Source organism: Chelonia mydas, chromosome 9 (assembly GCF_015237465.2).
Source record: "Chelonia mydas isolate rCheMyd1 chromosome 9, rCheMyd1.pri.v2, whole genome shotgun sequence".
In the NCBI taxonomy this organism is placed as follows: domain Eukaryota; kingdom Metazoa; phylum Chordata; order Testudines; family Cheloniidae; genus Chelonia; species Chelonia mydas.
Genome location: NC_057855.1, coordinates 88,669,659 through 88,687,043, shown reverse-complemented (window position 1 = coordinate 88,687,043; position 17,385 = coordinate 88,669,659). Strand labels below are relative to the sequence as shown.

The 17,385-nt window shown below is 42.8% G+C and overlaps 1 protein-coding gene across 1 annotated transcript; it reads left to right on the top strand.

The window, feature by feature from the left end:
• Positions 1 to 1,936: 1,936 nt before the first annotated feature.
• On the top strand, positions 1,937 to 16,430 carry ESX1 (ESX homeobox 1). Its single transcript, XM_037909632.2, has 5 exons — positions 1,937 to 2,158; positions 2,988 to 3,279; positions 4,130 to 4,175; positions 11,863 to 12,149; positions 14,266 to 16,430. The coding sequence occupies exons 1-5, from the start codon at positions 2,056 to 2,058 to the stop codon at positions 14,489 to 14,491; spliced, it is 954 nt and encodes a 317-aa protein (XP_037765560.1). The 5' UTR covers positions 1,937 to 2,055; the 3' UTR covers positions 14,492 to 16,430.
• The last annotated feature ends 955 nt before the right edge of the window (positions 16,431 to 17,385 follow it).

Genomic DNA, 17,385 nt, shown 5'->3' with positions numbered 1-17,385 from the left:
TAGCTCCAGTGTGGACAGCGCTTAGGTCGCTGTAACCTGTGTTGCTCGGGGGGGGGGGCTTTTTCACACCCCTGCGCAACGTCTGTTAGCTCGACTCAAGCAGTAGTGTAGACCTAGCCTAAGTAAATAATAATGGGGCCTAGAGGACTAAAAGCCAAGATTATTATGGCTACTGTCCTGCTTTTTACTTGAGTTGGTATCCGCTGTAGTTGCTCTAAATATGATAAATGTATGGACTTACGGGATCGAAGAGAAGGAAAGATGGTCTTGTAGTCAAGCGATCAGGATTGTATCACCAGCTCTGACATGAATTTTTGGGGTAGGTCATCTCACTGGGCCTCCATTTCTGTAAAATAGGGATGATAATATGTCTCTCTCTTACAGGGGTATTATGAGGTTAATTAATTAGCATCAGTAAGGACTTTCAGAGAGCCTAGGCTGGAAGGTGCTACAGAAATGGGTTTGTTGTGGAATTGTTTCAGGCTAAATAAAGTTTTTGTTTTCAAACAAACAAACTCTACGTCTGGCTCGGCAGTGGTGGGAGAATGAGCTGGCATGCAGAAGATTGGGTGCTGGGCCCAGCTTGGCAAGAGATGGAAGCGCTGCATCATTCACGTGCACCTGGGTGGATAGGAGAAGAGGAAGATGAAAGAGCATGTAAATTTATTCCTAGATTTTAAAGCCAGAAGGGACCACTAGATCATCTAGTCTGACCGGCTGTATTGCACAGGCTATAGAATTTCACCCAATTACTACTGCACTGAGCCCAATATTTGGGGTTGACTAAAGCATACCTTCCAGAAAGGCATCCGCTCTGGATTTGAAGACATAAAGAGACAAAGAATCCATTGCTTCCCTTGGTGGTTTGTTCCAGTGGTATCACCCTCGCTGCTACAAATGGGAGCTTTATTTTCTAAATTGAAATTATCCGGCTTCAGCTTCCAGCCCTTGGTTCTTGTCATGCCTTTCTCCACTAGATTAGAGAGCCCTTTAGAAGCCGGAATTGAATCCCTGTGAAGGAACTTATACACTGTGATCAAGTCACCTCTTGATCTAATTTATGTAGGACTCTAGCAGCGCACTGTAGTCCTGTCATGGCTGTGCTGAGTGTCTGCATGCAGGCGCCGGCTGCTGAGGGATTGTTGCTGTAACAGCAAAGAGGGAAACTAAAGGAGGATGGGAGGCTTGAGAACACAGGCCAGGGAGGGCCCGATCCTGCAAGACGCTGGGTGCTCTTACAGGACGCGAAGGCACGCCGCACTTTGCAGAGTCGGGCTGCAAGGGCCAAAGTCAGATTCACTAAGAAAGCAGGTACAAGTTCGTGGTACACAATGGAGGGGTATGTGCAAAAAAAAAATGTGCATTGTGTTTCTAGAGCTCAGTGTGATGTTTTCATGTGCTGCACCTCCTCTCCGCATGGCAGTGAGGAGCAGGATGTAAGTTCCCTCTAAGGGTACCCTATTACCAAACAGCAATCGTTTGCTTGTGATAGGGGGCCAGATTCTAGTCTCCCTTCTGCCAGCTTGATGTCTTCGTAAGTCCAGGGAAGTCTCTGGCCTTACACCACTGGAGGGGAGCTCAGAATCTGGCCCACCATTTGTAGCCAATAGTGCAGAGCGAACCCCATGACAAGAGATCTGTCCTTTCTCCTGTACACAGGCACCCACTTCCCCCAGCCGCATACAACCTGCAGAGTCAATTGCCTCTCCAGAGGGCCCAGTTCTCCCCAGCGGGGGCTTCCTCCCATGTCACCACATCGTGGCAAAGGCTCTGGGGGAGGCACCCACTTTCCAAGGCAGCAGGGGATAGCGGGCACCGGGCAGAGACTGGAGGAAGGGAGTGTTGTCTGGCACCTCCCCCCGCCAGGCTCCCAGGGGGTGGCACCCCCCTCCCCGCCTGGCCAGGCTGCGAACCCGGCCCCAGTGCGGGTCCCACCCCCGGCCTTGACGCCAGCGCGCTAATGAAATGCTAATACCCGGGCGCCGAGCCGGTGGCTGCCGGCACCAATAAAACCCGGCGCGGAGCCGGGGCTCTGCCCGGTGCCAGTCCGCAGCCATGCAGAGCGCAGCCCCCGGGCCGGCCGCCCCCGCCCTGCACCTGCTCACCTCCTACTTCATCGACAGCATCCTGGGCCGGAGCCCCGCCGCCAGGCGGCAAGGTGAGCGGGACCCTGCCCGGGAGCAGCCGGGACGGGGCGCCCTGCCAGCCTCACCCGCCGGAGATGGATGGGGGGATCGGGGCGCCCTGCCAGCCCCCACCCGCCGGGGATGGATGTGGGGGGATCGGGGCGCCCTGCCAGCCCCCACCCGCCGGGGATGGATGTGGGGGGATCGGGGCGTCCTGCCAGCCTCCACCCGCCGGGGATGGATGGGGGGGGATCGGGGCGCCCTGTCAGCCTCCACCCGCCGGGGATGGATGGGGGGGGATCGGGGCGCCCTGTCAGCCCCCACCCTCCGGAGATGGATGGGGGGGGATCGGGGCGCCCTGCCAGCCCCCACCCTCCGGAGATGGATGGGGGGGATCGGGGCGCCCTGCCAGCCCCCACCCTCCGGAGATGGATGGGGGGATCGGGGCGCCCTGCCAGCCCCACCCGCCGGGGATGGATGGGGGGGATCGGGGCGCCCTGCCAGCCCCCACCCGCCGGGGATGGATGGGGGGGATCGGGGCGCCCTGCCAGCCCCCACCCGCCGGGGATGGATGGGGGGGATCGGGGCGCCCTGCCAGCCCCCACCCGCCGGGGATGGATGGGGGGGATCGGGGCGCCCTGCCAGCCCCCACCCGCCGGGGATGGATGGGGGGGATCGGGGCGCCCTGCCAGCCCCCACCCGCCGGGGATGGATGCGGGACCGGGGCGCCCTGCCAGCCCCACCCGCCGGGGATGGATGCGGGACCGGGGCGCCCTGCTGGTTCCCCCAGTGCGGAGCTCCCCGGGGCAGCTCAGAGGCCGGGCCCCCGGGTCATTCTGCCGCTTCTCTCCCTCTCCCCAGGCGGGGACCCCACGGAGCCGCCCGAGCCCCGCCCCGCGCCGCTGGCGGCAGAGAAGCGCCCGGTCCCCGGCGCCTGGGCGGAGGAGGACGCGGCGGAGGACGCGGCGAGGGGCAGCGGCGTCCCCGGGGAGCCGGCGGCCGGTCTCTCCGGCTCCGCCCCCGCAGCCGCGGCCGAGGCGCCGGGGCCCCTGAAGCGGAAGCAGCGGCGCTACCGCACCACGTTCAGCAACTTGCAGCTGGAGCAGCTGGAGCGGGCGTTCCGCAAGTGCCACTACCCCGACGTGTTCACCAGGTAGGAGCGGGGCCGGGCCGCTCCTCCGGGGGCACCCAGCCCCAGCACGGCCCGGCCCAGCCCTTCCCAGCAGCCCTGTAGGGCCAGATGCCGGGACACGCTGCCCTGCTTTGGGAGGATCGGGCCCTGACTGCGCCCTCTCCCCAAAGTTTCGACTGGGTCCAGGGGGCTTCAAAGAGAGATTCCTCCCTCGAGGCAGCGGGGCCTGACCTTGAAATGGTCACTGCCCTGTAAATGCCACTCTCTGGTGCAGGGGATAAACCAGACAATGAACCCAGGGGATGTAATGACAGGGAGCCCCCAGGAAAGCGAACAGTGAGAGGATAGGAAAAGCACTTGAAGCAATGGGAAATAGCTCAGGGATGGACGGTAATCGCTAGCTTTAAAGTAAGAGCCGGAGCACATGCGATTCTGCGCTCGCATGAAGTGGGAATCAAGGTGAAATCAGGGCACTATGGTGTGCGAGGGGGTCTCAGATCTTACATCCCCTTACTGCTGTCTCAGCGGTCCTAATGCAGTTACCGGGGGGCGAGCTGGGGGGGTGTAAAAACCTCCCAGTTGAATGTTACTGTTTATATATTCTCAGACTGGTAGGCACTATGCAGCAGCTTCTAGATTAGAAATCACCTGTAAAGAGCAGGGGATCTGATTTGGCTTTTAATGAACTCTCAAAAAGAAAAGGTGGACTTGTGGCACCTTAGAGACTAACAAATTTATCTGAGCATAAGCTTTCCTGAGCTACAGCTCACTTCATCAGGATGAACTCTCAGTGTGTGATGGGGCCTGATGAAGCCAACCCTTTTTTGTGACTAAAGATTAAAATACTAAATGATATTTGGCTCTTCTGCAGAGAGGAGCTAGCACTGCGTCTGGATTTAACAGAAGCCAGAGTTCAGGTGAGTAACAGGTACTAAAGAACAGGGACCTAGTTTTGACGGAATACACTGCCTTTTGATATGTATAAACATTCTTAGCTTAAAATTAAGTGTTAAATGTTTTCTTAAGTGCTGTTGGCTTTTTTATTTTTCCAGCTCACTCAGGTTGAGAAGTGTTGCTGTAAAGGATGTAAAAAAGCTAGCAGCTGTTATTCCATATTATCCTACAAAAGAGGACCAAATGTGATCAGAGCTTTGAATTTAAAAGAAGGAAGGAAGGAGAAGTTTTTAGTATCCCACCCCCCCAAAACCAGAAACGTCAAAATAAAATATAGTAATTGTCAGATATAATATCAATACACTTCAGCAAACAATAAATGATCATTTAAAATAGGCTTTGCATCTTGTCTAAACCAGTGGATCTCAGCCAGGGGTACGCATATCGCTGAGGGTACACAGAGGTCTTCCAGGGGGTACATCAACTCGTCTAGATTTTTGCCTAGTTTTATAAAAAGCACTAACGAAGTCAGTACAAACTAAAATTTCATAGAGACAATGACTTGTTTATACTGCTCTATATACTATACACTGAAATATAAGTACAATATTTATATTTATTTTATAATTATATGGTAAAAATTAGAAAGTAAGCAATTTTTCAGAAATAGCGTACTGTGACACTTTTGCTATTTTTAATGTCTGATTTTGTAAGCAAGTGGTTTTTAAGTGAGGCGAAATTTAGGGGGACACAAGACAAATCAGACTCCTGAAAGGGGTACAATAGTTTGGAAAGGTTGAGAGCCACTGGTCTAAACTATTTAAACATCTGTTTATGGATGTAGAAGTGGATTTGAAGGAGTTGTGTGCATATTGTTTTAATGCTATTTTATATTTAAATCTTAAAGTTCTGAAACAAACCAACAAAAGTCTAAAGATTCACAGAAAAATTTGATACTTTTTCACTATAATTTCCTCCACCGGAAAAAATATTTAAAAACAGAATTGGGGACAATAGTATTGTGTCGGAGTTCAGAATGTAGATACATTTGTAATTGTCTGACATTTGTCAGCTGGTGTTCCAACTGCACCCTTTTTTAGCAGGTTTTTTTTCTCCTCGATATTTGTTTTTTAAAGGAGAAATATCCTGGACATGTCCTCCCTTATTAAATCTGAGACAAAACCACTAACCATAACATTTTAGATAGTAGCCTTTTCTAGATATACACTTAAAAATGCATTTTTACCACTGGTCTGTAATGGTCCAAAATTAAATGCATACTGGCATTTTTAGAAATCTCTGTATTTAGTTTTTGTAAAAGTCCACATTAGCATTGCAAAAATATTCATGCAGTTTCTTTTGAAGTGCCAAAATCTGATGTTTTGGTTTTTGACCAAAACAATAAAAGGACCCAAAATGGTTAGATCGTGTTGTGAACCAATGATTAGTTGAATGTTGTGTTCTACATCTAAGCAATTATTTATGTAGTTCACAAAAGCATTCATTTATCATCTCCTGCCCCAATTTAACCTGAAAACGTCTGCACTGTTTTTTAAAAAATGGTTAAAAGATTATTCTGAGACTGAGATGAGAATGTTTACTTGAAGGGAATTTATATTACTAGGTTGGGCAGTTATAATGGAACATCAGACAAAACCTTAAGCATACAAGTGCAAAGATTGTGTAACCAATCTTCCATACTGCAGTCTTCTAAAGAAGCCTGTCCTTGGTTCTAAACACCCATAATTAACAGTTCCTTTTAAAAAAGTATTAACTCTGGTATTAACTCATTGACTCTGTTAGCTTTAAAAAAAAAACGTGTATACATAACAAACATTAAATCTTGTTAAAAATTTAGACTCAAACAGATCATTAAGGGTCCAAATTAGTACAAAACCAATCAAGTTATACTAACCTCCGCACATACTGTAAATCGGATATTGAATGAATTACTTTGCATGTCAGTCCAGCTGCAAGCTGCAGTCATAACTTGGCTCCTAGCATGTACTGTTCAGTTTTCATGAGTATGATATGCTTTGCAGCCTCTTCCCTGATTTGGCAGGCTTACTCACAGACTCATCTCTATTTCTCCTCACACTCCACCAGCGGGGCCAGATGCTCAACTTGTGTAAATTGTAGTTCAACTGAAGTCAATGGAGCAATGACAGTTTACACTGGCTGAGGAGCTGGCCCCAGAAGTCTTGAATTTCCTCATCTTTCCATATTTTAACACTTGGGCCCAGATCCTTAAAGATAAGTAGGCTAAAATCCATTGATGTCAAGTGGAAGTTAGGAGCCTAAATACCTGTGAGGATCTGGTCCTTGGAGACTGGGAAAGAGAACTTCCAGCCATCAGGGAAAGCTCTTAGACAATTTATATATTACATCCAGTGCTCAATGATTTTATACGTGTGAGCAAGCTTTGTCACCTTTTTCATCTCAACTCCACAGCTAAGTTATTTTATGAACTTTAAGGAAAGAAAATGCCCCCCCCACACCCCAACATAAATATCACCAATGCTACTAGTAACTAAAATACCATAACACATGACAGCCACATGTTTCTCCCGTAAAATGAACACAGATGCAAAACTGTTAACCCCACCCATCATTTCCCCAATCCCATTCTCACCTTCTGATATGGGGCTTGCCAATTGCATGCAGTTGGGTTGCACTGTTCAATGTCTTTTTTGAGACATTGGCATACGGCAAAAGGGATCGTGTCGATGATTTGAACCCAAGCGTCCTGTGAATGTCATCAAAAAGAACAGAACGTTCAGTGGCATAGCCACGTAGGAGTACTAGGCAGATATTGAGAGGAAAGATATTCCAGTATCATAGAATTCAAGGCCAGAAGGGACCATCAGAGTATCTACCCTGAGCTCTTATATATCACAGGTCATCACCACCACCCAGCACCCATACATGAAACCCAACAACTGAGATGAGACCCCAGTATTACAGCCCTCAGGAGGCTAGACTCTTATGAGTCACAGGCAGAGTGGTTTGGTTGCTAACATGAGATGGAGGTTCAATTCCCTGCTCTGCCATAGACAGGTACCTTGGGCAAGTCACTTGGTCTCTGGGTCTCATTCCCCCAACTGTAAAATGGACATAATAGCTCACCCGGGTATTGTGAGGATAAATACACTAAAGATTCTGAAGTGCTCAGATAGCAGGGTATGTTTACAGACCATTTTAAAATATACTGTAATGGTATCTTCCTGACCTGCTCAAAAGTAACTCTCTGTGATGCTAATTTAACGCAGAGTTGTCATATCTGAGGCAGCAGAACAGCCCATTGCTTTTCAACTGAGATTTGCTTCTCCGGAGAGACACCTGCTGTACCTCTTCCTGGGGCAGTGGTTTTTATACACACAGCCAGTTAAAATGGGGAGCAGGCACAATATTTTCTCTTATCGGAGTTAGCAGAAACTGTTGCATTTCATTGAGTCCTAATTGGAAGTGACCCTGCAAGAAAGAAAAATGGACAACTATCTTATTCCCATCTCGTTCCAGAATGCACCACTTATTTCAGCTATTTCTCCCACCTAGAGAGATTTCCCCTGTAACCTCTTTGAAAATGCTTCCCAGGGGAACCATATATTTTTCCATACCATGGGAAAGGAATGATAGGAAAGTCTGGTAAATCCTGTCCTGCTTGGAAGCCATCCTTTATGGACTTCCAGCAGCATTTTTGTCTGAGTCCATACTTCGCTTCTGTTAACAGGCTTGTTTCTCATTATTAGTGTAGATCATTGGTCTGGGGAGAAAAAATAGGAACATCTTAAAAAGTTCTAACCTGAAAAAGTTCGAAACATCAACTGGTTGATTCGTCACCCTGGGTATCATTGGTAAAGCACTCACTTATAAAGTAATAAGGATTACTGCAAACTGAACATTGTTGTGATATTATTTGCTAATAATCCCGAGATCAGTCTCAGCAACAAAGATACACTATGGCTAATCACAAATATAATATAACTTGTTTTTTATGTATCAGAAGGTGTTTTAATTCACATGATTTTGAGGGGATTTAAAGTCTCCAGAAAAGACCAAATTGAAAACTGACTTTACATTCAGTCAGCTCTTCTCTTAAAATTGCATAGTTAAAGTTTTTAATTATTCTCAAAACACCAAGTACTTCTAAATTTGGATTATGAATGATAATTTCAATTTCTAATGAAATTCTTGGAATAGGAATAACTTTTAGGATACATTCAGAATCTATCAATAATTACAAAAATAACATGCAGTATTTAATATACCCTGGTTTATAGTCCATTCTTGTTAAATTTAAAAACTGATCAAAACTGTAATGACTCCAGGAGTCTACAATTCACTCTTCTTTATTACATACCTCTAACACATTATTCTGAATAGATTTAGCCCAAGAGGCTAAACCCTATACATAGCATATTCCGTGCTGCAAGTTTGTACACATCTGTGTATAGGTGCAAACTACTCTGGTAACCTGACAGAAATGTAATGATCTAAAAATGTAAAGCTAAATTATTTTTAAAGGCAGTTGAACTCTTCTATTAATCAGTAGCAAAAATACAAATTAGTCATTTTTATGCTTGTATTAAATAATCTAAATGTTATTTATAATAATATAAATGCTAAAGTTTTGAAAGTACTGTCTGTTTATGATGTCACTGTTAAGTAAGATATGTGTTTATGCCCCATTTATCACTCAGATTAATGTGAATTTTGCCCAGGCAAGGAGTTCAAGATTGGGATTTTAGACCTAAATAATGGCTTTCAGTGCTGATAGTCCAAATTCAGTTTAGATTTTAAAAGAAATTAGATAAATACAATAATTGATGGCCAATTGAAATCAGTTGTTACACTGGATTTACAATCTGCACAGCAGACAAGCAATAATATTGCAATCATAAAAGACAGCTCTATAGATTACATAAAAGTAAATTAAAGGAATTATTTTAACATTTTAAGGTAGCAAACATTTCACTTCTTATTCAGTTTCTCTGTTTGGAGCAGACTGAGGAAAAAATGCTTAATTAGGTTTCACAACAGTATTAATATATTCTCTCATACACGTAGCACTTGTCTTTTGCTATGTTTAGAAAAGGGGTCAAAATGCTTGTACAGGATAAAGAAACTAGCAACACTGCAAAGTACAATGTTCTTCATCTGCTGCCCAAACGTGAGGCACAAGTGTCATGTAATATTCTCACTACTCTTTTAGTCCTTTGAACTCCATTCTAGGGGGGGAGCACTGGTGGCTTAGAGCTAGTGGTTTTATTTTCCTTCTGAGATACCAGCTCTAGGTCCATTTATGATGCTTATTGGCAAGTGATTGGAGGCCACTATTCAAACAATAAACCTTGTAAAAATAATTTAATTAAATTTAGCCGAAGCCTAAAGCTGAATGAACGCAACTGAAAGTGTCTCTTTCATGCACCTGGCTCCCATCTGTAGATATAGATTTCCAGCATTTCACTAGTTCAGCTATCCCCTATAAGAAATTTGACCCTTTACAATCTCAGATCTGTTAGACCTTGTGTCCCTAAGATTATTTATTGTTCAACACTATTGTGCCAGATTTTGTCAAATGTGCGATATTTTCCATTGTTCACTTCTTGGTTCAAAAGCACCAATCTCCTTGCCAACAGACCTAAACACGAAGTGTACGTTAGTTGCCCAGAGGAAAAAGACACCATTATTTTTGCAAAGTCACTAGAGTTTTCACAGAGTATTGGTAGCTTTAAAAAAAAGATCGAAACAAAAGATGTACTCCAATAGTCACTGCTTCTTCAGGTCCCTGTGAATAAGCATTCACAAGACCTATGCCATGTGGGTACCTTATTACAGTATCTTTTCGCTCCTTATTATATATATTGTAATATATTTTAGTGACGCTGATGTGTGGCCCAATCCTGTCTTCTTTGAACTCAATAGGAGTTTTGCCATTGACTTAAAGGGAAAAGATCAGGCTTGTGATATCAAGGCGAGCAATACATACCGTATAGCAATGTACTCTGGGTATTAACAACTTTTCACTTCTATAGGGCTTTTCTTCAGAAGCTCTTGGCACTTTACAATTATTATTTATATAAGCATCGAAAAGCTCTTTGTGAAGCAGATGCTAGTATATCTTAACAGACAGGTGAACTAAATCAAATAGAGAGCGTAAACAACTTGCCCGAGATCAGAGCAAGTCAGTGATTCCCAGTCAGCCCTGCTCTAAATCCCAGACCATAGTTGCACTAATATTAGAGACTTCTGATAAAAATAATTACAAAAATGTAATGTGACTCATCGGTCATTTTAAAAATATAATAATTCTCTCCACACACTAGAATGTTTTGATCATCTTACTTGAACAGTTTGGTTTTATAATGCTGCACCTGCAGATGGAAGAAGTGTCTATTTATATCCATATATTTATATAGCATTCTCTGTAGTAAATATTTACTCCTCTTTGGGGGACTATTAATGTACCAATTAATGCAGATCATTATATTATATGAAAACTTCTGCTAATGGCTTATTGAATTTCAGTAGTGGCTAGATATAAAATCTGTGTTAGAGATGATAGGCCCAAACTAAAATCTTTGATCCAAGCCTAGATACAGTTCAGAATTCAGTTTGAATGTATCTCTCTACCTGAATTAGAACATCTCAACATTTGAGAAAATTTAGATTTTTGAATCCTGAGCCTTGGGAGCATTCCTATCTGAGATTCTGGTTTCAGCCCATCTCTGCTGTATACTTCATAATGCATTCTCACCTTAGTGCGCACACATATCTAGGGACCCCAGGGAGAATACTCCAAGACAGAGTCAAAATTGCAAAAAAAATGGTGTGATATCAGTTGTCAGAGTAGATTAAATTCTAGTCTCACTTCTCTGTTACTTTTTAATATACTCCATAGGCTAAAATAATTAATAGTGCAGCCTTGCAAAGAGAAGTTGATATAATAAACAGTTTACTGTACAAAAGTACACTGTACAGTAGACTCCTTACCATCCAAAGCCCAGTGTCTAAGAAACTATCAGCATGTCTCCCTGTTTTATTGACTCCTGGTTACCAGAACTCTCAAGTATCTGAATATATTTGGTGTCTTGAGTAACATGGATTTCTCTAGTACTATAACAGGGTTAATCAGTTTCACATAACTATATATGACATCAGTTTGAGTCATGGCAAGTAATAAGAGCATCTAAAAAAAATTTTAAATAGTTATCTATGTAGTTAGTCAGCCAGACTATCTAGGCATTTAAGTCACACTCATGGTTTTGATTAAAAATTATTTCAGTTATGATTAAATTGCTTCTTAAATTGCATGGACTGAGGTAGCCACCTTTTGATTTGGGGAGGGCGGGAGGTCATATTTGGAGGCTCAATTAATAAAGGAGTAATAAATTATTAAAAGCTGTTTTCATTGTTTACTAGATAGTCAATAGTTAGAGTCCAACGGGTTATAGATTGCATATTACTATGGCTTATAACCAATAACACCATTTACTAATATGCCTACAACAGATACTACTCAAATCCGTAAACATGTTTATGACATCTATTAATTAATAATAAACACTTTATAAACAGAACCTTTCTACATAGAAACTGTACTTTTAAAATAAAGGTCACTACTATGCCATGTGCATCATGGCCTACCATAGCTGATAAAAGCAACAACAAAATCAGTCTAGCTAACCCTTTTGTATTCTCTCTCTGAAGGTCTGGTTTCAAAACAGAAGGGCAAAATGGAGGAAACGTGAAAAAACTGAAATGTTAGGGAACGTTCCAGGACTCTCCTTAACACATCCATTGGGTCTGTTCTTGGACATTCCATTGAGTCAGTCTCCTCTTCTGGACCATGCATGGAGATCAATGCCACTTTCAACAATAGCTATGCCATCTGTAACTCCAGCATTCAGCCCTGCAAGCTTAGGGCCGTTTGGTCTCAGCAGTCTTGCCTGGACATCTCTCTTCAGAAATCCAGTTTTAAGTCCCCATTTTGGAAGGTACAGAGAGTGTATTTTAAGTATTTTTCTTTTAAACCTCAAGGTTTTTTGTCTTATCTATCCCTTCCTTATAAAGTTTGAGGTGTAAAAGAAAGGGATAGATAATAAGACAAAAAATACCATATTGCCTCTATATACTTCTGTGGTATGCCCACATCTTGAATACTGCATGCAGATGTGGTCACGCCATCTCAAAAAAGATATATTGGAATTGGAACAGGTCCAGAAAAGGGAAATAAAAATTATTAGGGGTATGGAATGGCTGCCATATGAGGAGAGATTAATATGTCTGGAACTTTTCACCTTGGAAAAGAGACGACTAAGGGGGAATATGATAGAGGTCTATAAAATCATGACTGGTGTGGAGAAAGTAAATAAGGAAGTGTTATTTACTCTACTCATAACACAAGAACTAGGAGTCACCAAATGAAATTAATAGGCAGCAGGTTTAGAACAAACAAAAGGAAGTATTTTTTCACACAACACACAGTCAACCTGTGGAACTCCTTGCGAGAGGATGTTGTGAAGGCCAAGACTATAACAGGGTTCAAAAAAAGAACTAGATAAGTTCATGGAGGATAGGTTCATCAGTGGCTATTAGCCAGGATGGGCAGGGATGGTTTCCCTACCCTCTGTTTGCCAGAGGCTGGGAATGGGCAACAGGGGATGGATCACTTGATGATTACCTGTTCTGTTCATTCCCTCTGAGGCTCCTGGCATTGGCCAATGTCGGAAGACAGGATACTGGGCTAGATGGACCTTTGGTCTGACCCAGTATGGATGTTCTTATGCAGTACAATAGCTTAATAGCAGTAAGCAGTTCACAGGTGCCTTAATTAAATGTGTGTTCCAGTATTACAGTATGGATTCTGTCTATTTAAAGGAATAATATAAAAAGTTATTTAAAAGGCCAGCTCCCACATGTCTTACTCACTGGGACAAGTTGAGTAAAATAAGCAGGATTTGGCCCTAAATTAGCTGTAAACCCTAGTGAAAGTCATTCAACATAGTTACTGTTTAAAGTGCAGTTGTGCATGTTGGGTGAAATCCTGGCCCCATTGAAGTCAGTGGGCCCTTGTCTTCATGACAGACTGTTCTAATGTAGACCAACTATGGACTCTAGTCTGATCTCGTATATACAGGTGTATATTTCACATGTTAAAATCTACTACAACAGATATAGATATGAGCTCTCGAGGTGGCTCTACAAAATAGAGAATTATACTGGATGTTCCCACACAGGGGAGCAGAACATGGTCCCTGTTCCCAGAATGCCAATGACAGAGCTGACATCATTGGCTTTCATTTCAGGGCCATACTCGTACCGTTAACATTTCCTTTACTGAAGACACATGTGTCCAGGCCCAATGGGAGTTTTGCCATTGACTACAATAAGCACAGGGTTGAGTTCAGAGTCTTCTTTCCCAGCCTCCAAGACCTCAGGGGAGATCCTGAACCTGTGTCCATTGTCAGCGCTCCATTGAATTCTGTGGAGCTCTGATGATTTATAATAGCTGAAGATCGGCTCCTCAGTCTCGCTTGCTCCAAGTGCTGAAATTAAACAACCGAAAGCTGCTGCTGTGTTAGCACTGTATACTCCTCTCCCTCCTGAAATGACAGCCTATATTATAGCCTCCGATTAATGAGCACACCTTTCTGCCATGCATTTTATCCTGCTTTTCACATGAAATAACTTGTCACAACAAATTGGTTGCACAGAGACCTATCTGAAAATTGTTCCCTTCATGAAGTATTCTGATGTTTCCACGGAGCGTGCTGATCTCCTGCATTACGAGGTTTGCTTAGAAAGGATGTAACATGTTAAGAGAATGACAGCAAATCTAACAAACTGACTTCTAGATAGCTGCATGCAATGCAGTGGTATGAACATCTCTCTTCTATGCTGCATCCACAGTTTAGTAAGTGATATTTATTAGGTGCAATGTGGAAAAAAGCTACAAGTTAGTGAACAAAAAATATAAGTTTGGAACAAAGAAGAAGTTTGGTTTAGAAAAAATTCAACCCAGTTTAGTACTGTGGTTATTAATAAGGTAAATATTTCTTCTACAAAATACTTCTAGGTTTGTTACTATTGACTTTTTTTCCCCAAATATAGATTTCTCAATGCTTTAAATCCTCTCATGACAACAGCTTCAGTCTTAATGAAAGCGCCAGGACCCCCATCAGACCCTGCTCTCACTGCCTTCACTGATCCGGCAGCAGTTGAAAGGAAAACGTCGAGCATTGCAGCACTAAGGCTCAAAGCGAAAGAACATTCAGCACAAATCCCTCAATTAAACCTCCTATCCAGTCTTACAAACACTAACAAAGAACTTTGTTAGGAACTTTCCCGCAGACTGCAGTAGCATAGGAGAAAGCAAATGCCTTCTCCCATAAGTGGATCCAGTTATACAGAGGCATATAAAAAAAAACCCCACCCATCCGTAGGTCTTCCGTCTGCAAAATGGACTGATGGAAATTTTAATCCTGCTAAAAATAGCTTTCCTTTATTGTAACACAAAATTGTGCGGTCATGTAGCAAATTGATAAATGACTACCTACGGTGAATTTTTGACATTACAAAAGATATACATCAGGAATTGACTCTTCTACATAAATAAAACTAATGTAAAGAACGAGTTTCCTGTGAAACCCCATGATGTACTGGACATTAGCACAACGGTTGAAAATCCTGTGTAGAAATAACTCTGGAGTTTTATAAACAATCCTTAAATCATGTCTCAGGAGGAACTGTGTAACTACAATTGTTTAGACTAGTTAAGAATCAATATATGGTATGTTCTTAATTTAAAGATCATGCTTCACGTTGAAGTACAAATGCCAGTGAAATTTCACAAAGTAAACAGAATGATCAGGAATGAGGTGTGAAATATTTTGAATATAGGGCTTTGATTCAAAACTAGGTTTGTACAAAATGTATCTTGTTTTAAACTAAAATAAACAAAAAAAAGTTTGCCTATATGTTCAATGCGGCAATGTTTTAATAATTATATCCTAAGCTTTAGTCTTTGACGATAGATCACTTTGTAAAATGAAAGTTGTGTCCTGTAAGAAATAGTTGTTTCTGTGCAGTAAATTGTGTGTAATTCAATATATATCGGTGAGTAGTTACTAGTTTTAACCGCAAGGTTTCTGGCTGTTTTTAGTGTGACTGGTGGCAAATAGTAGCAGACCATTATCATTAAGTTAACTCTCATTATTTGTAAATCTCTTTCAAAGTATATTGTATGCCTAAGTACATTCAGATTGCAGTGAAAATTATTAATGGGTCTTTAAAAAAAGGTCCTTGAAATGATTATTGGGAAGAGTGAAAAATGAGGTTCTGGCGACTAGAATTAAATTTACAAAAACCCTTGGGCAAGCCATTTGCTGTGTCTGCCTCAGTTTCCCCAGCTGTAAAATGCGGGTGAGAAGAAGAACAACTAGCTCTTCTGTAGCTCTTGATCTAGAAATACCAAAGTGTGTTATAAAGGAGGGTAAGTATCATCCCATTTTACACTTGCCTATCTCACAGGGCGGTTGTGAGGACTAAATGAATGTTCCGAACACCGTGCAAATGTAAAAGAGCTATATTAGTGTGAAGCATTGTATGTTAATTGGTATCCTCATTGGCAGTCACAGCCGAGGCACCAAGGACTGAACATAGATTCATAGATACTGCGGTCAGAAGGGACCATTATGATCATCTAGTCTGACCTCCTGCACAACGCAGGCCCCAGAATCTCACCCACCCACTCCTGCGAAAAACCTCTCACCTATGCCTGAGCTATTGAAGTCCTCAAATCATGGTTTAAAGACTTCAAGGAGCAGAGAATCCTCCAGCAAGTGACAGACATGGAGACCAAGCTTTCGTCTCATCCCTCGAGGTCCCTCCGCAGAGGCTTTGAGTACTGTACATTGGTGGGACAGGGCGGAGAATCTTTCACAGATGCTGGCTGTGGTTCTCCTGTTCCATCAAGACCATTCTGATGCACTAACGTCACTTAGAAAACACAGAAAAAGCATTCAGTGTCCCCCACACCGCTGTAAGATTTTTTTCGCCAGGTGCTTAATGCTCTGTAAAAATCAGACTACTGTATCTTGACTCAAACTACAATCAACCTACCATAGCCCCTGTGACATCTCTTGATAACATTTACTCTGAATGGGATTAATAATGTTATCAATACTGTTGCAGTGAGCTTGGAACGTAGAACCCCTAGCTACCCTAATTTCTGCTTTTGTAGATGTCTCTAAACCTTGACTGTATTAAATTTTGTACGTTATACAGAAGGCTTCTTGGTTAATTAGATTGTTTACTTCCCTTACCCTCCAAAACTGCTTTTATCCTAGCTTGTGGTCTGACTGCAGTAAAAGTTGCATATGCATCTACATAACGTCACCTTTGCATATGAGTGAGAGTAGAGAAATATTTTAGGTCTGTAGACCAGTGTAGCTGTTCTCCCAGCCATAACAGGGTAGCAAGTTACCTCTAGGAAAAGTAAATTACATCTTCCAAAGTTAACGCGATCTCACTCTGTGGGTCAATGAGCAGGAAAGCTTAGGAGTAATGCAATTTGTACCTTTCCTCACAAAAGCCTGAGTGTGTTTCTTCCAGAACGGCTCCTCCTTTCAACCCATCCACTCCCAACCTCCAGCACATTGCCTATGTAAGCTCTGGTCTTGTGCTGAATTACCTTTTTATAAAGTAGGACAGTTTGTAAACTGTCATTACACAAGTTGTAGTTCTTTCTACACATGGTTCCTTGTGTTCTTCCTCTGTAATTAATGCTCAGTTTCTTGAAAAGGCTAGAAAATTCTGCAAGGAAAGCATATTCTGTACTTTTTTTAAAAAAGTAACAAGAAATGTCTAAGTATGCTAGGTGCATTAGATATTGCTCCTGCGTTCACCAATGCATTGCTTAAATGAACTCATCCAATAGCTATTCAAAACAGAATTTGCCTATTTAAAAAAAAATCCCAGCTGTTCCTGCTAATTATCATTCTGCAGAGCAGTATCCATAAGATATAGAGTGTCAAAAATACTTTTGAAGAAGGCACTCCTGCATTTCAACATATTGGGTGAAATCCTAGCACCACTGTAGTCAATGGTAGTCTTGTCATTGACATCAGTGGGGTCAAGATTTCACCTTCTGGGTCAAATTCACCGACGTCATAATTCCATTACTTTCCATAATTACAACAGGGATGAATTTGGCCCAGCAAGTCGCTAAAC